The sequence below is a fragment of the Gossypium arboreum genome, chromosome 9, assembly GCF_025698485.1.
Source record: "Gossypium arboreum isolate Shixiya-1 chromosome 9, ASM2569848v2, whole genome shotgun sequence".
Lineage (NCBI taxonomy): Eukaryota > Viridiplantae > Streptophyta > Magnoliopsida > Malvales > Malvaceae > Gossypium > Gossypium arboreum.
Window position 1 is genome coordinate 85,922,812 of NC_069078.1, and position 25,739 is coordinate 85,948,550.

Consider the following 25,739-nt stretch of genomic DNA (forward strand, 5'->3'; position numbering starts at 1 on the left):
AATATCAAAATAAATATTTTCCAACAAATTGAAAATAAATTTTGAAAAATATGTAGACTTAAATAACACTAAGATAAATGCAACTTAACAAGCAAATGATTCTAAAATAATAAAAAATTAACAAATGCCTTTAAAATAATAAAAAAATTAACAATAAAATAAATTTTATACAATATCCAAACAATAACAACAAAATAATAGCAATATAATAGTAAAATGGTAGCAAAATATGGAAAAAAAAATAACATCAAAAATAAAAAAAATATGCAGATTTTTTTTGTCCTTTAATGAATTCGGGCCGGGCCTGGTCGGGCCGGAGCTAAAAATACCTTACCCGAGGCTCGGCCCATTTTTTTAACGGGCCTTATTTTTTTGTCCAAGCTCATTTTTCGGACCCATATTTTTGCCAAAACCCTCCCACATTTCGGTGGGCCATCGGGCCGGGCCGGATAGCCCAGCCCATGCACACCTCTAACTTAGGTACATTACCGGTATTTTTAAAAAATAATCCTTGTTTTAACCATAAAATTCATTTCTAACCATTATCAAGTTTAGATTATTTTGATCCATGAAATTAGACAAAAGTCCAAGAATTTGGGCCTAATATTTGGGTCAAAATAAAAACACTGTTCAATCTTCTCCTTCTTCCCAGCTACGAGGCCTTTCCTCACTTTCGATTATGTTTTAGACCCATAGTCCGTGTCGTGTACCAGACTCGGTGTCTCGTCGGCATCGGCACGCCGGCCATGAACAACTATTCCTTGTAAAAAAGGTCATAATAATGCGGTTTCGGGGTTTGTTTACTGTTTCCATAGGGAAGTTGAAGGGATTTTCCCTTTCTCAACCAATGAACTTAACACCAACTTTTTTCAGAGATGAAGGTATGCTTTTTTACAGCTTTGCGTTTGAATTTTATTTAGTGTTTGATATCGCTACTGTAATTAGTTATTGTCTAGCATTTGAGATTAATGCTTCGTTTGTAGCTTTGAATTTCATTGAGTAATAGATAGGTCAAAAACCATTGATGGGATTTTATGGATTGTATGTTTTTCTTACTATAATCTCATACATGTTTCCTGTGATGTAATAAATTGGCATATTTTTCTAAAAGGATGTTTGGGTTTTTTGTTTATTTGGTTAAATTCTAATAGTTAAACATTTTAATAGGAAAACCAGTTGAAAAGCTTCAAGCTTTGATTTGTTATTCTAGTTTTTCAACCAATGGTGACTTAAAGAAAGGCTATGAGAAGATGATGTTGGCAAAGGACTTGGCATGTCTTGTTGAGGAATCATCTCATAAAGATGAGAGGAACGTTAAGAGCAGGATGGAGCTTAAGAGGTCGATTGAGTTTCGCGTAAAGAAGAGAGTAAAGGAGCAATTCATTGATGGGAAGTTTCGTAACTTAATGGTCAATGTGATTGCCGTTCCAGTTACGCTTCAAGATGCTTATAATTGTATTAAGCTCAACTCAAATGTCAACATATCGGTGAAGGATGATTCTATATGTTTTAATTCCCTTGCAAAAGAGCTCCTTGATGGGAGTTTTGACGTTGGAGGAGATACTGTCTCGTTCTCGACAAGAGGTGTTGCCAAAAAAGTCCTTATCCTTCCAAATCCTAAGATGATAATTGTTCAAGAAGCTATCAGAATGGTTTTGGAAGTTGTTTACAGGCCCCATTTTTCCAAAATTTCACATGGTTGTCGAAGTGGGAGGGGTCATCTGACCGCATTGAGATACATCAAGAAAGAGGTTTCTAATCCAAGTTGGTGGTTCCCATTAATTTTAAACAAAAAGGTTGATGATAATATCATCGCTAAGCTCATTTCGAAATTGGAGGAGAAGATAGAAGACGATCAGTTATATGTTATTATCCGAAGCATGTTTGATGCACAGGTCCTCAATTTTGAGTTTGGTGGTTTCCCAAAAGGCCATGGCCTTCCACAGGAGGGAGTATTATCCCCGATATTAATGAACGTGTATCTTGACTTCTTCGATCAAGAATTTTATAGATTATCCATGAGATATGAGGCCCTTCATCAAGGAGATCATAAGGATGAAGGTAAGTCACATTCCAAGCTACGGAACTGGTTTAGGGGACAGTTAAAGGAAAACGATCTTAAATGCACAACTAATGACAATTCGGGCCCAAGAGTTTATTGTTGTCGTTTTATGGATGAGATATTTTTTGTAGTTTCTGGTTCCAAAGATATTGCTCTTAGTTTCAAGTCTGAGATTGTAGATTTTTTAAAGAATTCTTTGCGCTTGGATGTTGATGACGAGCAAACCGAAGTTCTACCTTGTGATGGGTCTAATGGTAGTCGCTTTTTAGGAGCTTTGGTTAAAAGACGTGTTCAAGAAGGTCCAGCTACAAGTGCTGTGCACAAGTTAAAGGAAAAAGTACGCCTATTTGCTTCTCAAAAACAAGATGCTTGGAATGTCGGGTGTGTTAGAATCGGGAACAAATGGTTGGCTCATGGTTTAAAGAAGGTTAAGGAGTCGGAAATTAAGCATTTAGCAGATAGTGGCTCTACTTTGAGTAAAGTTTCTTGTTTCCGTAAAGCTGGGATGGAGACTGATCATTGGTACAAGGTCTTAATGAAAGTATGGATGCAAGACATTAAAGCCAAAGCAGCAGAGAACGAGGAATCTATCTTGTCTAAGTATGTTGCTGAACCAGCCCTTTCTCATGAACTAAAGGAATCTTATTATGAATTTGTGAAGTGTGCAGATGAATATGTTTCTTCCGAAACAGCTACTACACTTGCTCTTTTACCAAATTCAAGCTCAAAGACTGGATCTGTCACTATCACTGAGATTCTTGCTCCAACTGATGCCATAAAGAAGCGACTGTTCCGATATGGATTGACCACCTCTGAAGGATATCCTCGTGCAGCTTCACTGCTCGTTTTACAAGACAGCATCCAAATAATTGACTGGTTTTCGGGAATTGTCCGTCGATGGCTTCGGTGGTATCAAGATTATGACAACTTCGACGAGGTCAAGCTTTTAATTTCTAGTTTACTGCGGAAATCCTGTGTTCGTACTCTAGCAACAAAATATAGGATTCATGAAAGTGAAATAGAGAAACGATTTGATTCGGAACTATGCCGAATCCCCTCGATAGAAGAGGTGGAGCAAGAGCTGGCATATGAAACATCGTATTCTCACCCATTTGATAATGACGAAGCATTGATGTATGGAATTTCATATAGTGGTTTGTGTCTGCTATCACTGGCAAGAATGGTGAGCCAGTCAAGGCCTTGCAATTGTTTTGTTTTGGGTTGCTTAGTGGCAGCACCTAGTGTTTATACTCTCCATGTTATGGAAAGACAAAAATTTCCGGGTTGGAAGACAGGATTCGCAAGTTGTATTCATCCAAGCTTGAATAAAAGGAGAATCGGATTGTGCAAGAAACATTTAAAGGACTTATATCTTGGTCATATATCACTTCAGTCTATTGATTTTGGGGCATGGAAGTAATGCTGTCAACAAAGCCAAAAAATATCATTTAAACAGTAGACTCTTGAGAAGAAAGGAGAAACCAAATGAATTGCTGAACTGGTTTGTGTGGGTGGTTTGCTGCCTATATTCGCTATTAATGGTAAAATACCTCACAAGGAAAAATGAGCTCGGGAAATGATGTACCAATGGCAAAGAGTGGGAAGAATATTACAGGTCATTTGAACTCATCTATGATGAGCTTTCTGCGAAGTAAGTGTTGTTTTCCTTTACCTAAAGAAACTACTTGAGATCATAGTATTGATGATGAACACATGACATAGCACATATGTAAAGTCCGAAACCGTCATTACTTCATGAAATAGCATGGAAGGTAGGAATCGGCGGTCGTCATCCGTCTCCAGACTGGGAAGCCTCAAAGGGGTCTTCATAGAGAACTGCAGTTGGTTATTACAGCTTCCTCATCGGACAGGGGATCTCTAGAGTCTTGAAAGTTGAGAAGTCTTAAATGTTTGACAGCTTTGTTAGCAGAAGTTGCCAACCAAAATCATGTCACTGCAGGAAAACGATACGACCATTGATTCTGGCAACTGCATTCAGAACAGAAGTCTTGAATCCCAAGGGGATTCTAGCAACCCGTGTCAATCCCGAGCCCCTGCTAGCCTCCCCTAGATCTGTCCCGGCCAGCCCCTTGCAAGTCTCCCTTTTGGTCCGTCCCTGCTTATATATCATGACGTGGTTGTATGATCTGGATTCATTCGGAAGATGGGAGGGAGTGGAATACTGCATTTCTTTTTTCTTTTTCTTGGTCAATTCAGAATATCCGCTGAAATTGCCATGAAAGTGAGCTGCAGGACAAAACCTGTGGATTTGACATTATACTAAAAATTCATGTGACATATACAATTCAATTTGATGCTATAAATTACATGGAAACATGTAAGATCATTTTACGAGAATTTCAAGATATTTTAAAGCAACCGGAATTAACATTCCTCTCAGCAATGTTATTTTAATTTGAAGTTGAATGTGAAATATGGATTTGTTCATATTTTAACTTTTTTATAAACTTAATTAATTATATAGTTAAAATATAAACAAGTGTAAAACATAAGTCAAGAGAGAATGTTTTACTTGTGTAATAGAGTTCTTTTTATCCTTAAACCTATCCCTTAAATTTTTTAAAGGGATGTATTGCTAATTCCTTTAGTGTAATTAAATTAGTAATTAAACTCTAAACATTAAAAATTACAAGATAGTCAATGAACTATTTGTAAATTTTCATTTAAGATATTAGACTTTTAAAATTATTGTTGTATGACAAAGTTTATTTTTTTATGAAACAATTTTGTCACGAATCTGTAAACTAAAATTTCATTAGTTTTTTTTCAATCTGATTGTCAAATTAATTTGAATCTAAAGAAAGATGTAGTCAATGAGTTATACTCCATTTATCAATTGTCACTTAGAATTTACTAGTCGAATATAAAAAAAAACTTTAATAACTAAATAATCTAAATAAAATTTTTTAAATATTTTAATAATTATTTTATAACTTTTTAAAATTAAAAAATATTAATCGAAAAGTTAAAACTTTTCGAAAAAGTATTTTTCTTTATAGAAAAAAAACAAAAATAGGAAAAGTTGTAGGAAATAAAGTGCGGTCGGAACAAGGCTGGCGCCAAGGATGAGTGGGTCCTTATGCTCTCTATCATTTGGTCTGGCTGGCACATTGACTTGCTTACTTTCATTGGGTCTGGCTGGCACATTGACTTGCTTACTTTAAAGCCCTTTTTAAGGTTATTGAGCTTGACACAACTGGCTGGTCTGGTCTGCCTCAGCTCAAGCTCAAGCTCCAGCACAAGTCAGGTCAACTTCTTGGAAGACAGACTAAATCTCAAACCCCAACCCAGTTTTCAGACAGAACACAAAACTGAAGTAAGCAAGATCAAGTGTTTCCAGGTATGCCCACTTTCTTCTCTCTCTTTTTTTTCTTGTCTGAATATGGACTGTGTTGAGTTTGCTGCAAAATGAGCTACAATGTCATATCTTGTTATTGCTTGTAACTAGTAGCTTGGATCTTTACAATTTTGACTTAAATTAAGTGTTTTCTTTCATGTGTATAGCTCTGGTGTTTCTTGGAATCCACGACTTTTTTGGGGTATTCTTTGAATAAGACTTTGTTGAAAGTTGAGAAGTTTCAAAAAAAATGGGTAAATTGCATGTAATTTGTTCATCTTTGGGAAGTTTTACAGATTTTTGTAAAGATTTTGTTACTTCTAAGTTTCTGTTGAAAGTTGGATAAGGTTATCCATTTCAATTTGCTCTTGGTTATTGGATGATAGCAAAGGTTGACTTTGGTAGGGTTGACTCGATTTTAGTTTTAACCAGAGTGACCATAAATGTTGGGAAATAATGCAAAATTTAGCTCTTGAAAGGAACAAAGGATAATGTCCTAATTTATAAACCACCAGCATTGGAGCCTCAAAACTCAATGAGATGAAGTCTTTTTATGTGCTAGATGTAATCCCAATGAGATCCATCTCTGTGTTTTTGCAGTGATATGCAATCGCAACTACCAATTTGTGTGGTCTTACAATTAAGAAAATATGATATATATATATATATATATTTGTTACTGCTTCATAACAAGACATAGTTTCAGTTATACTGATTTACTTGCATTGGCAGCATGGAAGCACTGGCGGTGCAAGCTGGTGGACAAGGTGTTGGTTCACTGGTTACACCTGCGGTTGAAGGTGGAAAGAGTATTTTCAACTGTTTGCGGCACAAATATGCCTACGTGAAGAATATACGAGAGAATTTTGACAAGCTTGTGAAGGAGGAAGTATATTTGTCTAATGTGGATGCGGATGTTAAAACAAAGTTGGAGAGAAACAAATTAACAAAAGAAAAAACGAACAGATGTGAAACCTGGCTCAATGAGGTCGAAAATATGAAACAGGAGATTGAAAACCTTAAGGTTGACTACACAAACACCAGCTCGTATTTTTGCGGACTATGTCCATTTCCGAGTTTGCTAAAGCTTGGCAAGCGTATTGTGAAGAAGACAACAGAGGTAGTTGAGCTGAGGAATCAATTAGGTCAAATAACTATAATGCATGAGAAGCCACCGGCACCACCAGTTCCTGTTATAGAGAAGCATGCTCGGAAAAAAGGTGATGTGCCATCATTTGATTCTCATGTAGAAACACTGGCAGAGTGGCTAGAGGATGAAAACTTGAAAAGAATCTGCATATGGGGACCTCCGGGTGTAGGGAAGACCAAGATAATGGGAATGTTGCATGACAGGGTTGGTAAATCTGGTAAATTTGACATCATCTTTTGGGTGAATGTAACAGCCGAAGGGAGAATAAGAGACATACTGGATGAAATATGGAAGCGTTTAGATATGAAAGTAGACGGCAACTATGGTGCTGATCAAAGAGCAAACATGATATCCGAAGAGCTAAAGGACAAGAGCTATGTATTGTTTCTTGATCTTGATGATATTGTCTCAGAGATTGATCTTAGAAAAGTTGGAATTCATGATGAACACGAGCATGGAAAAGTGGTGTTTGCTTGCAGATACAAGAACAACAATATCTGCGGAGGCACAGATGAAGAGATGAACGTGCAGAGATTATCGGACGAGGATGCTGAAAGCTTTTTTTGGGAAATAGTTGGTTCTGATCTTAAGAGTAATCCCGATATCAAGCCAGTTGCGAAACACATCATCAAAGAATGTGGTGGCATGCCGCTCTTGATCAAGTTAATCGGCAATAGATTGGCAAAAGTGGATGACCCTGCGATATGGCGAGATTTGTTGTCCCAATTAAGGTCACCGACAATGGAACCACAAGAACCACTGGAAGAAGTTTACAAGGCTTTTAAACTTGTTTATGAAAAACTATCAGAAGAGATGAAGCCTTGTTTGCTGTATTGGGCAGTGTTTCCTGCCGGTTACGAAATTTTTCGAGACCATATAATTGATTGTTGGAGAGCGGAGCAGTTCTTTTCAAGCCAAAGAAAACTTCCTAGGACACGTGACAGGGGGCATGCAATATTAGATGAATTTGTGAGGAAGTCTTTACTAGAAAAGGGAAGAAAATGGGGGCATTTCAAGATGTATGAATATTTTCAACGGGTGGCATTAAGGATAGCAAATCTTGAAAAGAACTTCAATTTTTTCGTTACCGAGGATGAAAACATTATAGACGAAGAGTGGGAACGTGCAAGGAGAGTGTCACTTATTCGGGTTCGCCTATCTACTCTACCAAAAAGACCCCAATGTTGTGGGATCTTGACATTGTTACTGCAGGAGAGTTGCTTGGCCGAATTTCCAAGGGAATTCTTCGGCTATATGTGTGGCCTTCAAGTTCTGAACTTGCATGAAATACGAATCACTTCACTTCCATCATCGATATGCAGCTTAACAAATCTGAAAGGGCTGTTTATAAACAACTGTAGTCAATTAGTACAGCTTCCTTCTCAGATCGGGGATCTCCAGCATCTAGAAATCCTTGATATACGTCAGACCGGTCTCTATAGTTTGCCCGTAGAGATTGGAGAATTGTTCAATCTAAAATGTTTGAGAGTTTCATTCACAGAAGATGTTGGCAAGTACAACCATGTCGAAGAAGTGAAGCCGATGATTCCTTCTAACGTGATTGCAAGGCTTTCTAAGTTAGAAGAACTAAGCATTGATGTGAGCCATAGTAGCAGCAGATATCAAAATGCAGCCGAAATTGTCCGTGAAATTTCTGAGTTGGAAGAGTTAACCACACTTTGTTTCTTCTTCCCCGAGTTGGCATCTTTCAACTCTTTCATCCGGAATAGCAAATCATGGAAAGGAAGCAATACAATTTCAGCAGGCAATAGCTTCAGATCATTCAACATCGTTGTTGGTTGCCGGAGAAACAATCCTGCTTCTGAATTTAGAGTCTTCGAATGTTCAGCCGAGAAGCATCTGAGGTTTTATGCAGGAAACGAATTTCCGAATGCTATTTTAGAGGTACTAAAGCAAGCCAAAGCGCTCGAACTGATCGGTCACCAAACTGCTACCAGTTTATCAGGCTTCAGAGCTGATAACTTGCAAGGAGTGGAAGCATGTATTGTCGAGGAATGTAACCAGATGGAGAACATCATAGATAGAGACCAAACAAGTATTGCATTTCAAGATGATGACAACATGGGTGTTGAATTCGAACGCTTGAAAAGCCTACACATTTGCAATCTCCCGAAACTAAAAGGTATCTGGCGGGGCTCGATTGAATCTAAAAGCCTCTGTAGCCTTACATCTCTCTCGTTAAAAGGATGCAACAGCATAGGAGTGCTTTTTTCACAGGGAATGATCATACGACTCTCTCAGCTAGAAAAGCTGGAGGTGAAGGACTGCTGCGTCTTGAAGGAGATTATTGAAGATGGAAGTATAGTCGAATCGCACTCCTTTCCCAAGTTGAAGTATTTGCAGCTCCATGACTTGCCGGAATTATGCGCCATTTCTCATATCTCCTTGCAATGGCCTTCCTTGGAGACAGTATTGATCAAGCCAAGCATGAAGCTAAGAAATTTACCACATACAATTAAAAACGCATCAAAACTAAAAACGATTCACTGCACAGAAGATTGGTGGAATCAACAGGATTGGCCACATGACACTAATAAAGATGATTTCAAAAACTTTCTCAGTTTCATATGATGAGAGGAGCCTCAACTAGGGCCAAGACATCCCAAGCAAAAGGCATTATTGAAGAGACTGTTGAAGATTTAGTGAGAATCAAGAGAAATATAAGCCCGGACCTGACTATATGCAGCTCTCAAGTATTCTTAGCTGAGTTGGCTTATGTGATAGCCGAGCCTGAGTGGGAATTGGTCATTGTTACATTTTTCGTCCTTGAATTTCTCCAAAGATTTTTATTATGTATGGAGATTCACCCAGCCTTCAACCAATGAGGTAAACTCTCTCCTCATAATCATACTCCTACCACAGTAAGATTCTCGATCATGGTTTCTCCTTTATTTTCCATTTGGTATTGGGTGTGATTAGAATAGGACTACCCTCTTCGTTTTGCATGTTTTCCCTCCCTTTGTCTCAGCCAGTTACTATGTGCTTTGTCAAGTTGAAGAAACATTGTGTGCAGCCTGCCAGAGTGGCATTGTCTCCAACAGCGAGACATTGAATCCTTTTTAAGTTAAAAGTCCTATAACACGTAAATATGTGGTTAGCTAAGTTCATGTTGAATTTTCTCAATGATTGTTCTTTTGTTTTTGAGTGAATGCTAGGTTTTCTGTTAGTTCATTGTATACATTAATGGCTGTATTTCAGAATTCTCCGGTTTTAAATTTCTTGATTCATTCTTTGCATGTTTGGTTACAAGTATGAAAATGTGATCGTCCAAAGACCCACCAAATACATGAAAGCAGTTTGTTCAAGCTGGCCGTAGTTATGCTCGAAACGGTATGTCCGATGAAGAGCTTTTAGGTGGGATTCAAGCATTCATCTCATCAGATGTTTCAACAACTACTACATCAAAGACAACTTTTCAAGACATTGCTTCCACATTTTGTAGAACCAGTGACTGCAAAGTCCATTCCCGACAACCTCCAATCACTTCCTCTTTAAAGTAATTCGATATTTGTCATGGTTTGCATTTTGCAACAAAATAAACTTCTAAGTAGAGCAAAATATATTTGCAATAATGTTTTTTAACTAGTTTTTGATATCAAAATACATTTTTTATTATTTAATAAAATGATTTTAATACATATAATTAATATAAGTGATCATTATTAAAATGATTAAAAATATATAATATTCGCAAAGTAAAAGAATTTCAAAATATAACCTAAATTAATTTTATAATATTAAGAAGTATGTATGTATAATGCTGAAAAGATGCACATATTGTTTTTTCTTCAATTTCTACTACTTTTATATCTACAAAATCAATTATCTTAATTCATTATTATTTTTTTAGGAAAATTTTAATTCTTGACTTTAATACTTAATAACTTATCAATATTAATAATAACCTATTTCAGACTCATGTTAAGATAAACTTCTCAAATAAAAGTTATGAAATCATGCATGCATGTCACACGTTACATGACATATCGAATAAAAGATATAGAATTAGTGAAGTCAATTACTCTCTTAAAAGAAACATGTTAGGCAATTTATTAAACCAGAACTGCATAAATAGGTAAAGCAATATCATGTTAGACATTATTAAACAAAAGTTACTAAAGCTATACAAGTCAACTGAAACGATATGTCAAATAAAATTTACAAAATCGATTAAATTATTTATGGGTTACATAACATATGAATACAAGTTGCAAAATCATAAAGATATAATTACAATTTATACATACTATCAAATATAACATAAAAAATTATAATATAATTACAATTTATCGACAAATACATCTAAAGAATCAAATTTTATTAATAAGAGAGTTGAAGTAATTACCTGATGGGTTCTTAACGAATAACGTTAAACAAAGCTGAAAAGCACTGTGTGGAAGCAAAATAAAGGCAAAAATTGAAAGAGCCAAGATCATGGAAACCATGGAAAAACACCTGTAGAACCTCGAAATCTGTGAATCATGCTGGATTTTCAGTGCCGTAAAAGCACCTGTGAATGTAAATATAATAGAAATTACGAAGGCGTGGAATTTACAAGACTGTAATTTGACTTTAATGTGTTTTGACTTTAATGTGCTCCTGTTGCTATTGGAATAAAAGACTGCAATTTGTTTTCACAATTTGCATTTTAGTGACAAAATTTGTATCCATATTTCATCAAAATCGGAGTCTATATACCTGATGATCTCTAGCTGATTAGACCTCTAATATGTGAGCATGTAATCTTTTGTTCTCTGAAAATACCTTATAACCCTCTTGGATGCTATCTAATGGTCCAAACCAGGGTTACTTAAAATATCTGCTTAACATCCCAATAGTGTATACAAGATTCCAGTGTATACAAACCTGAACATACATTAGACTTTCCACTGCTAAAATGTAAAAAATTTAATGCATTTTTGTAATCTTAAATATCATTCTTAGGGCATTGATTGAGGCTATACTTATTATTGACAAGTAGTATGTCTTTAACATATAAAACCAAATATAAAACTTTACTCCCACTAAACTTATGGTATATACGATTATCAACAAAATTCATCTCTAAACCGAATGAGATAATCATTTGGTAAATTTTGTAATATTATTGACGAGAAGTCTACTTAAGCCCATAGATGAAGTTCTTTAATTTGCAAATCATTACTTTTGTATCATCAGACACAAAGTTTTCTAATTGCACCATATAAATGTATGATCAATGTTACCATTGAGAAACCATTAACTTAATATTCATCTGATGTAGCTCAAGGTCAAAATATTCCACTAAAGCCATTATAACCCTTTCTCTAGTGGACCTTTTTAATGACATTCATTCTTGAGGTTGTTGAGTTTGTTCTTCTGGAACAATTACCTCATCTTGAATAGGGAGTTATTTAACATTGTCTTATTGAGGTTTTAGATTCACTTCTTAATCAATGATAGGTATGAGAGTCTAAACATATAGTAGGAACTGAGTTAGAATCCAATTCCTCCTCAAAAGCAATGTTTCTAACCTTATTTCTCCCCCAAACTCAACATTCTCAAAGAATGTTGAATTCTTGTCTCAAAAATATTCCTAATTGTGGGATCATAAAATTCATAGCCCTTAGATTGCTCAGAATTTCCTTAACCCTTAGCTTTACAGACATCAAAGAAGTCATAAGTGATGTTATTTCAACCTTATCGTTTTTAGCAAAACGTTTCTCAATTTCATCAAGGAAACCTTGGCCTAGTAATCTTTTCAGATTCTATGCCCTTAAAGGCTTCTAAATGTTGTGCTTCATGATCATTAGACTCATGCAATTTGAACGATTCCACCTCTCAAAATCCCTTTTAACATAGGGGGTGCTTTCCGCAATGAGAGGTGCGAGTAGTTCTTCCTTTAATACAAGGTCTAAGTTCATATAGCCAAGCACTATAAGTAAATGCCTTTTCCATTCATTGAAATTAGCCCCATTAAGTATGGGTATAGAATTTATATTAGCAGATATTGTGGCAGTAGAATATGAATTAGTTGAATATAGAACAAAAAAAAATAAAAATAAGCTTACATCAATATTCATAGTAAACAATAAATTCAGGATAATGGCTAATCCCATCTCAAGACACCAAACACAACATTAATATCAAGTCTTTAGACAGTAATATTAACAGTAAGCGGTACTCTTGTTGTAGCAATCAAACATTGACAATAAACTATGTCAAACAATGAATTAATCTTTAGACTAACTTATTGCTCACATATAATACCTTATAATTGTCACACATTTATCACCACAGGTGTCGTTGTAATTCTGCCAAATATTAACTTATCTTTGGGTAAATTAATAAACACATGAATCACAAAAACATATAATCATCTTAATATTTCAAATAAACTAATCTACACAAAAGAGGTCACTTTTGCGGCATTTTGTTTCAACTAATTTATTTAAAATATTAGACATCCTTAATTAAAAGCCAAAATCTGAATTTATTTGTTTCAAAATATTTACCTTAATTTCATCTTTCAATCAAATTAAAAGATAATAATAAATATTTATATATATATATATATATTTATCCCAAAACAACATACAATGATGTTGGTAAATATAATAATAGTTGAATAAATCATAAACCATAAACAACTTCACATAAGACTTCAAATTTAAACCAAAATAATTTGAATAAAGGTAAACCTCATCTTAAGATATCGGACACTCCATTAATATTTCATCTTTGGACAAAATATTAATTTGTAAGTGATATCTTGGTGTAGTAATCAAACATTAACAATAAGAGCATGTCGAATAATAAATCTTCCTTTGGGCCAATTTATTACTCACATGTAAAACCGAATAGCCGTCACATGTTTATCACCATAGTTGCACATGTAATATTATTAACCTTCACTTTGGCCAATCAATATTAACATAACTTAAGTTACATGCACACAAACTTTTATATTTTAAAACAAAATAATTTATACAAAAAATCACTTTGGTGACTTTTTGCTTTAATTGATTATTTTAAAATATATATAAACATACTAATATTCAAATTTAAATTTCCCCAATAGTCAAATGTCAAAACTAATTTTTTTTATTGCTTTATAGACTCTGAAATAACCCAAAATAAGTTTGTCTTAATAATGCAATAAAAAAAAACCGAAAACCTTAATTTTTTTGACTATTTCCTTCTTCTTTTTTTGTTCCAAAATCATATATAAAAACCAAACAGAAATAATGTAGTGGTTCAAAGCCAAATAATTAACAAGCACATGTATTCATAATTTTGGCATGGATAAAAATACCAAAACAATTCACGCATATACATGTATTCATAATCAAATAGAAAAGCTTACCCTGAATTTACCATGTAAATCCAAAGTTATATTTATGATTAAGCAGATATTCACATAAATACTTGAAAAATATTTTCAAGCCAATAAATCTCAAAACAACAAAATCATAATATCCCACAATTCATACAATAAACCATATCATCATAATTTAACCAAATATTTAGAACCATAAGATACCAAAACCTAAAATTATATAACCAAATTTAAAACCAAAATATTTAAATATGTATATAGTTGACATGAATTTGCACCAAAGCACCCATAAAATTGTATATATAACCATAACTTAAAAAATTAACTTCAATGATATCCATCAAAACTTAATTTCACCAATTAAACTATAAAATATATCTTATTGAATAATGGTTATAAGCGATACATTCACACAAACTATAATCATGCATTAATCCTCAAAATCATTGATATGCATATAATATATATACACACACAAATATAAAAATAATACTGGCTTGTCTTACATATTTTATGTAAACTCAAACTTATATTCTGTAATGTCCCCTAACCCTATATCGTCACCGGAACAGGGTTACGAGACATTACCAGTCAGTACAGTCCAATTTCGGTCATTAATTAAAATAAATATTCACACACATCCTAGTTTTAAGATGTCGTCCCTTTAATGGACCCTCGCGGTCCAATATGAACAGTAAATTCAATTCGGGACTAATTTAGAATCACTACGAATTTTTAGTAAATTTCAAAATTCATACTACATACCGTTGCCGACCATAATTTACTCATTTCATCAATACTTTTACAACCTAAATGACTCTCATTAAACATCCTAGGTACATGCCACTATCAATACTCAACATACTTTACCTTAATGAATTCGGGATCATCCTGGGATGCTGATTCAACGTACTATCTTTACTTAACTTGCGCACGGAAACAAACCGTACGCTGAGTATGATATACTCAGTGGTATTTCTATAATCCGAACAATTAATAATATAACAAATACTTAATATCATAATAACAATTACAATTATTCAATTATTTATTCATAGATAAATTTCAACTACTTACCATATAAATTTTATACAAATCATATAATAAACACAATAACATAATTGCTAAATTCTTAACTAAATCCATTATTATTACTCCATTCTTTCACTTACTACTCGGTATAGCTTTCCTTAATTTACTCACAATTCAATATCATTAAACTATATTCAACTATACACTTATCAATCATATTCCATTTTAATTCATTTCAATAACAGTCAATTTCATTTATATCATATCAACTTACTATCCCTGATAGCTTTCAGTATATACATATGATTCATATATCTCAAATCACATTTCAATTCATCAAGTGGCATCATATATCATCAATTCGAACTCCAATCATTTCATGAACCCTTGGTTCATATTTTCAATTTCATATCTAAATTTTCAATTCTCAATTCAATTTCTCGTTTCATTTCAATAGCTTGATCAATCAAATTTATTCGATTTATCTTTCACTTATTTACCCTATTAACAAACCCGGACTTTGACGGATATACGGATTCAACTCAAACACACCAGATGCGGCACATTGTGCCTAAAGCGGTACATAGTACTGATCGATATCGACACATAAAGTGCCTAAAAGCGACACACGAGGTGCCGATACGACACACGAGGTGCCTGAAATACGACACATAAAGTGCCTAATTGGTAAAGCCGGCAAATCCGTACACTTTCAGATCCTATGGCATGCCAATTATATCCGACTTAGCCCGACTAGTTAATAGGGTATTTCATTCACTTTCTCAATTTAATAATTCTTTCATCAATATACCATTCGATAATCACATATATTCACCCATTTTCACAATTCATACAATTTCATTCAATTCAACAATATATTTCAATTATTCACATTAATTCATAATTCAATACAATTCAATTCATTTTCAATATCAAATATTCAAATATCACAATCTCATATATTCATATCAATTTCCTCATATTTCTAATCAATATATTTTCAATATAATATTCATTCAATATTCAAATTTCTACATAAATCATATATATTATATAATTTAATCAATATAAATTCAATCAAAATAATTTCAATCAATATAAATTCAATAAAACAGATATTCATAAATCAATTCAATATAAATTTATCATACACTAAATCAATTCATTTCAATTATAAAGACACAATACAAATAATTCTCATATTAATTATTTATCATAATATTTATCCAAAATTCAATTATCATAATTGCATAATATCTCATTCACACACACACACACACACATTTATTTATATATATATATATATATATATTTATAATATATAATTCAATTTAATTCAATCAATATAAATTCATCACATACCAAATTAATCCATTTCCATTATAAACACAATAATTCTCACTTCAACATTTATTAAATGCATTGAATAAAAAAAATATAACAATTAATAACTAGGTTCGAATTATAGAAATACAAACCGTAATTTTCGAGCTAACTCCCGTTGACTTTGTCTTGTCCTTTCTTAGCCGAGATTTCCGGTACCACATTGACTACGAAATTAATACAATTCATAATCATTAATACATTACTAATTCATATCTTGAGTTACAGAATTCTAAATTAAGATCCGCTAATTTTTCCTAAAACTAGACTCACAAATCTTCTTACAATAAAATTTTCAGAATTTTTAGTTTAGCCATTAAGTACAGTTTATTCTTTAAATTCACCCCTATTATGTTGTCTGACAGTTTCGTCCCTTCTTCACTAAAAATTAATTATCTCACAGTACAGAACTCGGATAATATTCCCGTTGATTTCTCCTGAAAATAGACTCATTAGGGATTCTAAAACTATAACTTTAAGCCTCTAATTATTTTTCTTCAATTTTTGGTGATTTTCCAAAGTCAGAATAGGGGAACCCGAATTCATTCTGACCTTGTCTCACAAAATTCATTATATCTCATAATTTACAATTCAATTGCTTATATCATTTCTTCTATAAGAAACTAGACTCAATAAGCTTTAATTTCATATTTTATTCATCTTCTAATTCGATTTCTATAATTTTTTATGATTTTTCAAAGTTAGACTACTGCTGCTGTCTAAAACAGTTTTAGTGCAAAATGTTGATTTACTTTAATTTCAATTTAATCCTAACTAAATTCTCTTACTTTTCTATCTTAATTCATACTTTATTTCTATTCAAATTTTGTCCAAACTCATACTTAACTATTAAATTTCCAGCATATTTTCATAATTTCGAATTTATTTCCATTTAATCCCTAAAACTCAAAACTTATATCTTAGTTTACGATTCAATCCTTTATTCAATTCCAATCAAAATTTCTATCAAATAAACCCCCAATTCCATCATTTTATTCAACATGAAACAAACTTAGAAATCTAATGACTTTCAAAATTTCTACTTAAAACAAGTACTATTTATCTCTAGGATTCCAAAAAACTCAAAAATCATAAGAAAATGAGCTAAATTGACTTACCAAATTAACTTGGAACCTTTAAAACCTTATTTTTCCTTTTTCTTTTCTTTCTTTCTCCCTTGTTTCTTCTCTGTTTCGTTTCCTGCTATTCTGTTTCCTTCCTTCTTTTTATTCTTTTGTTTCTTTCCTTTATTTCCTTTTTATTTACTTTACTTTTAATAATAATAATTTAATATATATTTTAACACATAAAAATCTCAGATTTTTATGTTTATGCCGCCTCACTTAGGACAAATAGCATAATTGTCATTTTGGTCCTCTTTATTTTCTTTTAATCTACAATTTAACTTTCATCCTTTATTCAATTTAGTCCTTTTTCTTAATTACTCTTAATTAAATTAAATTCACTTAATTAAACTCTAATTAACCACTCATTTTACTTCGTAAATATTTTTAATAAATATTTACGAATCCGTTTTTCAGAAATGGAGACCCGAAAATACACTTTTTTGATAGCAGTAAAATTCAGGTCATTATATATTCATGACTAAAAACATTATTATAAAACTTCTTTATACTCACAAATACTTAAAAAATCCATAACCACAAAATATAAAAAGAATCCCAAATTATATAAAAGTCTTTATATGCAACTACTTATGAAAATTCATAGCCATCATATTTTAAAAAAAATAATCCCAAATACTTTAATTTTAGTCAAATTCTATAAAGATTAAAACTTACATAAAATAATTATAAAAGAAACCAAAAGTAATCATTTGTATATATGAATGGTGAATATAATTAATCATAAATAAAGATAAAAGATGATGATTCCATATATATTCAACTACAAACAGAAAATTTAAAACAAATAGTACGAAAAAAATATATCTTATCAAGTGAACAACTTTCAAAGGCATTACCAAAACTTATAAAATAATTGTATGAAAAGAAGAGAAGAAATCTCACAAATGAATTTTTATCAATTGATTATAAATAAATATATAAACCTTCATCTTTCGAATAGCATATGCAAATATTAAACTAGATTGTATTTATAAAACTTTAAAACTTTATTTAAAGAATCAAAACCCAAAAATTTATCAAGAATCTCAAAGATTCAACATAATATATAATTAAAATATCAAATCCATAAAATTAAAAAAAAAAAAAACGAATCAATCCAAAATTAAGAAATAATCAATTCATTCTCAATGATTCAACATGATAAAGTTTGGATGCCACTAGTTAGAATTTATAAAATAAATCTAAAATAAACTTAATAAACTAGGATCTATCATGTCAAATTATCAAGAATAAATAAATAACAGAACTATATGCGGAAGCGTACCTGAATCATAGATTCCTTGAAACTTTCTGGATCTTGGGGATTTGATCTTCCAAATTAGCACACAAGAAATTCAGAGAATATCTGCTCTCTCTTTCCTAATGATGGGATATTAGAAAAGATATCTTGTGTATAATTTGGAGACCATAACCCTAATATTTATAACCTTAGCATATTAGTTCTAATCAAATTCTAATTAGCTCATCATTAATTAGAATTTGATTAGAAGAGTATCTACACGTATTTGACCCATATTTTATTTAATAATTAAAAGCCTAATAAAATTCTAACCAAATTAGATAACTTTTAATTTGGGCTAACCTATCATGATAGTAAATAGTAACATGTAATTATCCTTATTATATATGTGATGTCCAAATTTTCTAACAGAATCATGTTTATAATCAGACCAGCCATGCAGGTAAGTAGAAAGTTGCATTCAGTGAGGGTGGTGGAGTGCTGCAGTGATGAAAATTGCACCATTTTTCTTCTGGATTGAGAGGTTTATTAGAGTTCTTCAGCGGATCATGAGCCAGGCAATCTTTTCTTTGTGAATAGCAATTAGATTATAGTGTTGATTTCTTCTTTGAGGATCCTGCAAGGAAATTTTAAGAGTAAAAAATATGGCACTGACTCTTGACCGTGGAAAAGTCTAGAGAATTTCATTCATGTCATATTCACAATTGATTTGCTTAGTGTTCAATTACCATTTGTTAAGTTGAATCCATGTTGTTTTATTTTCTCTTCATCTGAAACTGAAACTTCATCAGAAATTGTTTCCTTTTGTCCAATTGATCAACAGATACAGAAAAAACACGTTTCTTTTGGTGATGGGTTACTAATCAGCGGATCGGTCCTTTATTGATATCTTGGATCTGATGTATGTTTATACGAAGTACTACTCCCCATACTCTCGCAATAGGTTCGATGGTTATAGGCGTGTAAAACGATCTATTCGTTTACTTACTGGTAGCAACACATTGGGGATTCTTCCTATTTTGGTGTGCTTAGCCGGTCGTGGTCGAGGCGTTACCATCATTCCTCGAGTTCAAGCTAGAATCACTTTGTTTCAACTCAAACACCATGTGATTTCTGTCGATGATAATCAAGTAGGATGGTTTTTGGTACTTTACATCAAACTTGTTCGTGGATGGAATCAGTTTGGGTTGAATCAAGATAAAGCATGGATTATTATTGAGTCTATAAAATACATTAATTATTATAAAATATAATATCATTATAAAATTAATTTTGATTTTGCGCTATCACCGGCCTTAAGTAGTGCTAGGACCAATCGTAGTTTTTGGGAATTCAACCCCTCCTCGACTCTTAAATAGGAGGAAACCTACATCTTCTTGTATTGACAAGAATGCCGATACCAATCGAACTAAAACTCAATATTGTTTCTACCTACTTTACATTTGTTTTGTACCCACTCTCTTTTCCTCAATAATTTCAGTAAACAATTATTATTAAATAATAATAATAACTGAAAAAATTATTTCAATAAAGTTTACCATTGTTTAAATATTAGAAAATATCAGTATTTTAGAAATTTTATACATCTTCCTAAAATTATTTTCTGAAAATAATGCTCGATAAACAACTTGAATCATGCGATTGATTGCTAGTCTTACGATTGCTTATGGCTTTATTGGGCTCATATCGTTGTTCCCCCCTCGCAATTTCATCATGTTGGGCATTGGCGACGGCTGTGCTGGCTTAAGGAACCTGCACACCGATCATCACCAATTAAGATGTGGCTTTGTTGAGATGTTGAAATGCAGCTAAATTTTCCTAAATTCGATGGGGCTCAAAGACATGGATGTTAGATTTATAAAATAAATCTAAAATAAACTTAATAAACCAGGATCTATCATGTCAAATTATCAAGAATAAATAAATAACAGAACTATATGCGGAAGCGTACCTGAATCATAGATTCCTTGAAACTTTCTGGATCTTGGGGATTTGATCTTCCAAATTAGCACACAAGAAATTCAGAAAATATCTGCTCTATCTTTCCTAATGATGGGATATTAGAAAAGATATCTTGTGTATATTTTGAGGACCATAACCCTAATATTTATAACCTGAGCATATTAGTTCTAATTAAATTCTAATTAGCCCATTATTAATTAGAATTTAATTAGAAGAGTATCTACACATATTTGACTCCTACTTTATTTAATAATTAAAAGCTCAATAAAATTCTAACCAAATTAGATCACTTTAATTTGAGCTAACCTATCATGATAGTAAATAATAGCATGTAATTATTCTTATTATATATGTGATGTCTAAATTTTCCAATAACGGAGGATTTTGAAATTAGAGACTCTTGCAATCAATTCATGAAGTTGCCTCGAATCTGATTACATCCACCAGTTAAAAGATTAGGCAACGGGTTTTCTTTTAATTTTCACACACACCAAATCTGCGGAACCCAAACTGTCTGTAAAGCATTTTAACAAACAGATAATGAAAATTACTTTGTCAAGCTTTTTTAACATACAGATAATTCAAAATGTTTCAACAGACATAATTTCTAAGAAGTAGAAGTCGGCTTTACTCCAGGGTAATGACCAGAACTTTACAAGCACTTTAATCCATAAACATGAAAAGTAGTGATATAATCATTAGTAAGTAGTCAGACCAGCAAGATATAGGCCAGACACGACAAAGCTAAAACCATGGCTACAGAAGAATAAAACGTGCAGAACCTTGATATCTTGGAGTTATCACCAATCATCAACGCTGAGAAAAAACCAGTGAATGTAAAGACCACTGAGACTACGCAGGCATAAAAGGCGTATGGATGTCCTTTGAAGAGTGTGTTTTCAGTGGGAAGAAAGCAAAGGATGATACCAGCAACGGAGGAGAAATGAAAATTACATCTGGCAATAGAAGAATTGACGGCGGGATTGAACCCTACTTCTATCTGCTTTCTGATTTTCAGTGCCATCTCTCTTGCGACAGAACAAAAGATTTCAGCACTATTATTAATTGATCATAACTAAGAAAAAGAGATATGAAAGGGGTTTCACTGTGTTGGATTCATCGACAACATTGTTACTATGTTTCTTATTTTATTCAAATAAAATATTAAGACATGACCTACCACCAGTAAGCTACCATGCATTTTTTCTTTGTTTTTAACGTTGATCTGTTTTCAACGTCTTGATCTGCACCGCTCAGCTGCTGCATTGCATTTCTCTCTTTCTTTCTTTTTTTTTTTTTTTCATAATCATGGCTATCAGCGTGAGAGCTCAACCTTTTACTGCTGAGTTCCTTCAACCTGATGACGTTGGATTCGATGCACCCTTTCGTTGTCGTCGTAACCTGCTTGTCATTCCACTCCCTTCACGTAAGCGGATTCACGATCAACGTGATGAGTTTTGTCGGAAATTTAACTCATTATCCCCTCGGCATCATCATAGCTATGCCCTTCGTCACATTAGGGTAATGTTTCGTGAAGATATTGGAAGTCTTGATGTTAAAGGCTTTACTTCTGAAGGGCTATACTACTTGATTCTATCTCACGAGTCCAAGGGAATATCTTTATTAATTCGAGGAGGTACTCTATTCTTGTAATCCTTCAAAGCACTAGCAATAAATATGCTATGTTACTGTATTATCATGAATGAAAGCTTAACCATGATACTGAATTTGATCAGTTGTGTGATTTGGTTGTTCCAGATTCTATACGCTCTCTGATTCAAGACGTCTTTCGTCTGACTTTCTACTCTTCAGAACCATCTGAAGTCTGCTATTGCCGCACTACCCTGAGCCGAAGTCCAACATTTTATCGGTCTGCCCATCTGATCTTGAGTCTAAAGAGTGCAATATTTCGTTATTCAGGTACTGAATTTTCTTTTCTTTTTAATCTTTATTACCTATAAAAATGACTTTAATTTTTTCACATTTTCAGTGGTTTTCATATATTGTGCGTTAAAACGTAAATTCTATGCTATTATCTATGATCAAAGCTTTACATGTATTTATATATATATTGGTGAAAAAAATCATTAAAAAAAATTACTTAAAATATATGTTCAAACCCGCATGGGGTGTTTCAAATAACTGAAGGACTCCTTCGTTATCAATGGTCATTTTAATTAGATTATTGGTTCTTTTGTTATCTTCTCTAAAAACGTGATGAATCGATCAATGCGCAACTTTAGCCAATGAATTTTGAATTCTTCTAACCAATGCAAAATTTGAGACCTTCGCAAAATTATCCTATATAGCTTGTATCGCCTCCAAATTGTTTGATAAAATAATCATATTGTTAAATCTCTATCAAGTGCAATTGCCAAATCTTCTAGAATACCGTATAATTCAGTATCCAAAATAGAGCATGTTCCCAAATATTGATTAAAACCAGGAATCCAACCCCCATTCTTGTCTTGTATTACACCTCTAATTGTGACAACTTCTGTGATTTCTCATTGCCATCATTCTTACCATTGTCATTGTTGTCATTTTCATCTTCCTCATGGTCTCTCCCATCATTGTCTGTATCTTTGGGCTTGGAAGGTTTGAATTTGTCTTTCTTTGGACCAAGTTCAGCAAAGGGTTCTGCCTCGACCATGACAACGATAAATTCAGTTATGCCTTGTCGATGCAATTATTGTTTCACCCAAGGTTTCAACCCGTCTTTAAATTAGTAGAATGCTTCTTTTCACTTGAGCCAAAGATTTGAAGCATTAACTCATTGAAGTCTTTAACATATTCTCGCACAGTGTCTTGTTGCATAAGCTAACGCAACTTAGCTTAAGCTTCCTCCTTGGCATATTGCTAATAAAATTGTTTTTTCAGCTTCTTTAATTTGGAACTCTTCCTGATTCTCAATCACAATCCTACCTCATTTCTCATATGTGGACATGTAACGCCACCATAAGAGAGTGACATCAGTAAAATAAACTGCAATAGTGTTTACATTAGTGGCATCATCCTCAATGTCTATTGCACAAAAGTATTATTCCATCCCTAGCTTAAAGGAAATTATTCACATCCCTCACGAACCTCGTCCCTTGAACTCTTTTGACTTAAGGACATCCATTTTATGCTATTTAGGGATCAAAGTTAGCATCCATTTACCCATGACAACTTTGTAGACAATAAGCTTTCCCTCGAGCTCCTCAATTCTTATCATCATTGCTTCAAATTCCTCCTTAAAAGTCATAATTGAAGCTTCGAGAACATCATTCCTCTTTGTCATCCTTTCGGCCTGATCATCCATAGTGGCATTGAGGTCTCTCTCATCGCATTTCGATTGGAACTAAAAGCCTCTACCACAAAGTCCTTGAGCTGCACTCTCATCAAGTCTAACTCACCGATGCGTCTCTCAACTACTTCGAGTGTTTCCTTGACACCAGCCACGGGTTCTTCGAAATTAGTGACTCGGCTTTTCAAAGCCAACAACATATCCCTCGATTTAATATTTTTCTTAGACCTCCCACGGGTTTCCATCATGACATTTTGTTCATCTTCTCCTTTCATCATCTTAACTGGAGCCTTCGAACATTGGCTCGGATATCAACTGTCACAGAATTGAAATTTTAGTCTCATAATTCGTGTGATCTTAGATGATTTTTTTTATTTCAAATCTACCTAACTCAGTCTAAGTCTCACAAATTGAGAATTTTTAATAGAAATTAAAGCAGAAGAAACTTAAAATGAAATAGCAATAAAAGAACAGAACAGCCACTAGAAAGTAAAAGCACGCCAAATGTTTAAGTAAATACTCTCAACAATATTCAATTACTGTGAAGGATTACAATTGAGTGGTTACAAATGAAGGGAAAGGCCTCTATTTTACTTAAGATCCACCAAATCTAATGATACATATCAAATTACATTGACAGTTGAGATTTGTGTCTATCTACAAAATGAGAGTCCTAAGTCTCTAAAGATTTATAATAATTACCTTAATAACTCTAGTTTTATTGGAGTGTTTCACTAGACTATCAAGACTTCAAGTAGATAAGTTTTTTCATATGTTTCACGAGTCGGGTCAGTTTAAGCGAATTAAATGTTTCATTGGGCGACCAGGACGTTTTGTGTGCAATTGTCACGGGCTTTAATTCACGGTTTATGACATGTATGTGTATATATTTGACTCCCTAATGTTTGTTTTGACTTCTTTCTGGTGATAATGTTACTATCACTACATGAAAATAGGGCTTTAGCGGCGTTTTTAGCGGCGTTTTATCAAAAAATGCCTCAAAAATTGTAAAACACAGAGCAATAGTGGCGTCTTACGAAAAACGTCGTTAAAAATAGAGCAATAGTGGCATTTTACTAAAAACGCCGCTAAAAACAGAGCACTAGCGGCGCTTTTGGCATTAGCGGCGCTTTTGGTAAAACGCCGCAAAAGACCTGAGCATTAGCGGCGCTTTTGGTAAAACGTTGCTAAAGACCCTAGCATTAGCGGCGCTTTTAGTAAAACGCCGCTAAAAGTCATATAACCCCTAAACCCTAAAAAATCATAAACACTAATTTATAATCCCTAAAATAATAATTATTAAAATTTATGGTTATACAATATATTAAATATTTTCTTATATAATCGTAAAAGAGATAGTATTGAATTTAAAATATTAAATTAATTATCATTATAGTTTAAGGTTTATGAGTTAACTATGGTTTAAGATATATAGTTTAGGGTTTAAGTTTAAGAGTTAACTAGTATTTGAAGGTTTATGATGAATTATGGGTTTAGGGATTAATATGATTTAAGGTTTAAGGGTTAGGGTTGGAGTTTAAGGTGTAAGGTTTTGGGGTTAAGGATTTAGTGTTTATGGGATAGGGGTTAAGAGGTTTGGAGTTTAGATAAGCAATAAAATTCCTTTTTAATTATCTTTGTCCCTTGTAATATATATAGGGTTTATGATTTGGAGTTTAGGGTTTGGGGTGTAGGGTTTATGATTTAATTGTTAGGCTTTGGGGATTATGGTTTAGGATTTAGGGTTTAAGGTTTTAAGTGTTTATAGATTAGGGT

The 25,739-nt window shown here is 33.0% G+C and overlaps 2 protein-coding genes and 1 long non-coding RNA gene across 4 annotated transcripts; 2 read left to right on the top strand and 1 right to left on the bottom strand.

The window, feature by feature from the left end:
- The first annotated feature begins 543 nt into the window (after positions 1-543).
- On the top strand, positions 544-4,420 carry LOC108454815 (nuclear intron maturase 4, mitochondrial). Its single transcript, XM_017753396.2, has 2 exons — positions 544-881; positions 1,168-4,420. Exons 1-2 carry the CDS (start codon positions 782-784, stop codon positions 3,480-3,482), a joined length of 2,415 nt encoding a protein of 804 aa, XP_017608885.1. The 5' UTR covers positions 544-781; the 3' UTR covers positions 3,483-4,420.
- Positions 4,421-5,113: 693 nt separating this feature from the next.
- LOC108454367 (probable disease resistance protein At1g61300) lies at positions 5,114-10,243 on the top strand. 2 transcript variants are annotated; one of them, XR_001866715.2, is made up of 3 exons: positions 5,114-5,423; positions 6,153-9,417; positions 9,842-10,243. XR_001866715.2 is itself a non-coding variant. In XM_017752805.2 (2 exons), exon 2 carries the CDS (start codon positions 6,154-6,156, stop codon positions 9,160-9,162), a length of 3,009 nt encoding a protein of 1,002 aa, XP_017608294.1. In that variant the 5' UTR covers positions 5,114-5,423; position 6,153; the 3' UTR covers positions 9,163-9,806. The 2 variants fall into 2 exon arrangements, 1 of the variants encoding a protein (XP_017608294.1); XM_017752805.2 differs by lacking the exon at positions 9,842-10,243 and having other exon boundaries at positions 6,153-9,806.
- A 493-nt stretch (positions 10,244-10,736) lies between these two features.
- LOC128280398 (uncharacterized) lies at positions 10,737-17,611 on the bottom strand. Its single transcript, XR_008270571.1, has 3 exons — positions 17,443-17,611; positions 16,420-16,491; positions 10,737-11,101 (listed from the first exon to the last, which is right to left on the bottom strand). It is a non-coding gene; the product is annotated as an uncharacterized LOC128280398 (long non-coding RNA).
- Positions 17,612-25,739: the final 8,128 nt, after the last annotated feature.

What these genes read in the sequence shown, in the direction of transcription:
- LOC108454815 (XM_017753396.2), top strand. Translation starts at nt 782, where the DNA reads ATGCGGTTTCGGGGTTTGTTTACTGTTTCCATAGGGAAGTTGAAGGGA. An exon ending in AACTTTTTTCAGAGATGAAG is followed by an intron (nt 882 to 1,167) that starts GTATGCTTTTTT and finishes ACATTTTAATAG; the next exon opens with GAAAACCAGTTGAAAAGCTT.
- LOC108454367 (XM_017752805.2), top strand. Translation starts at nt 6,154, where the DNA reads ATGGAAGCACTGGCGGTGCAAGCTGGTGGACAAGGTGTTGGTTCACTG.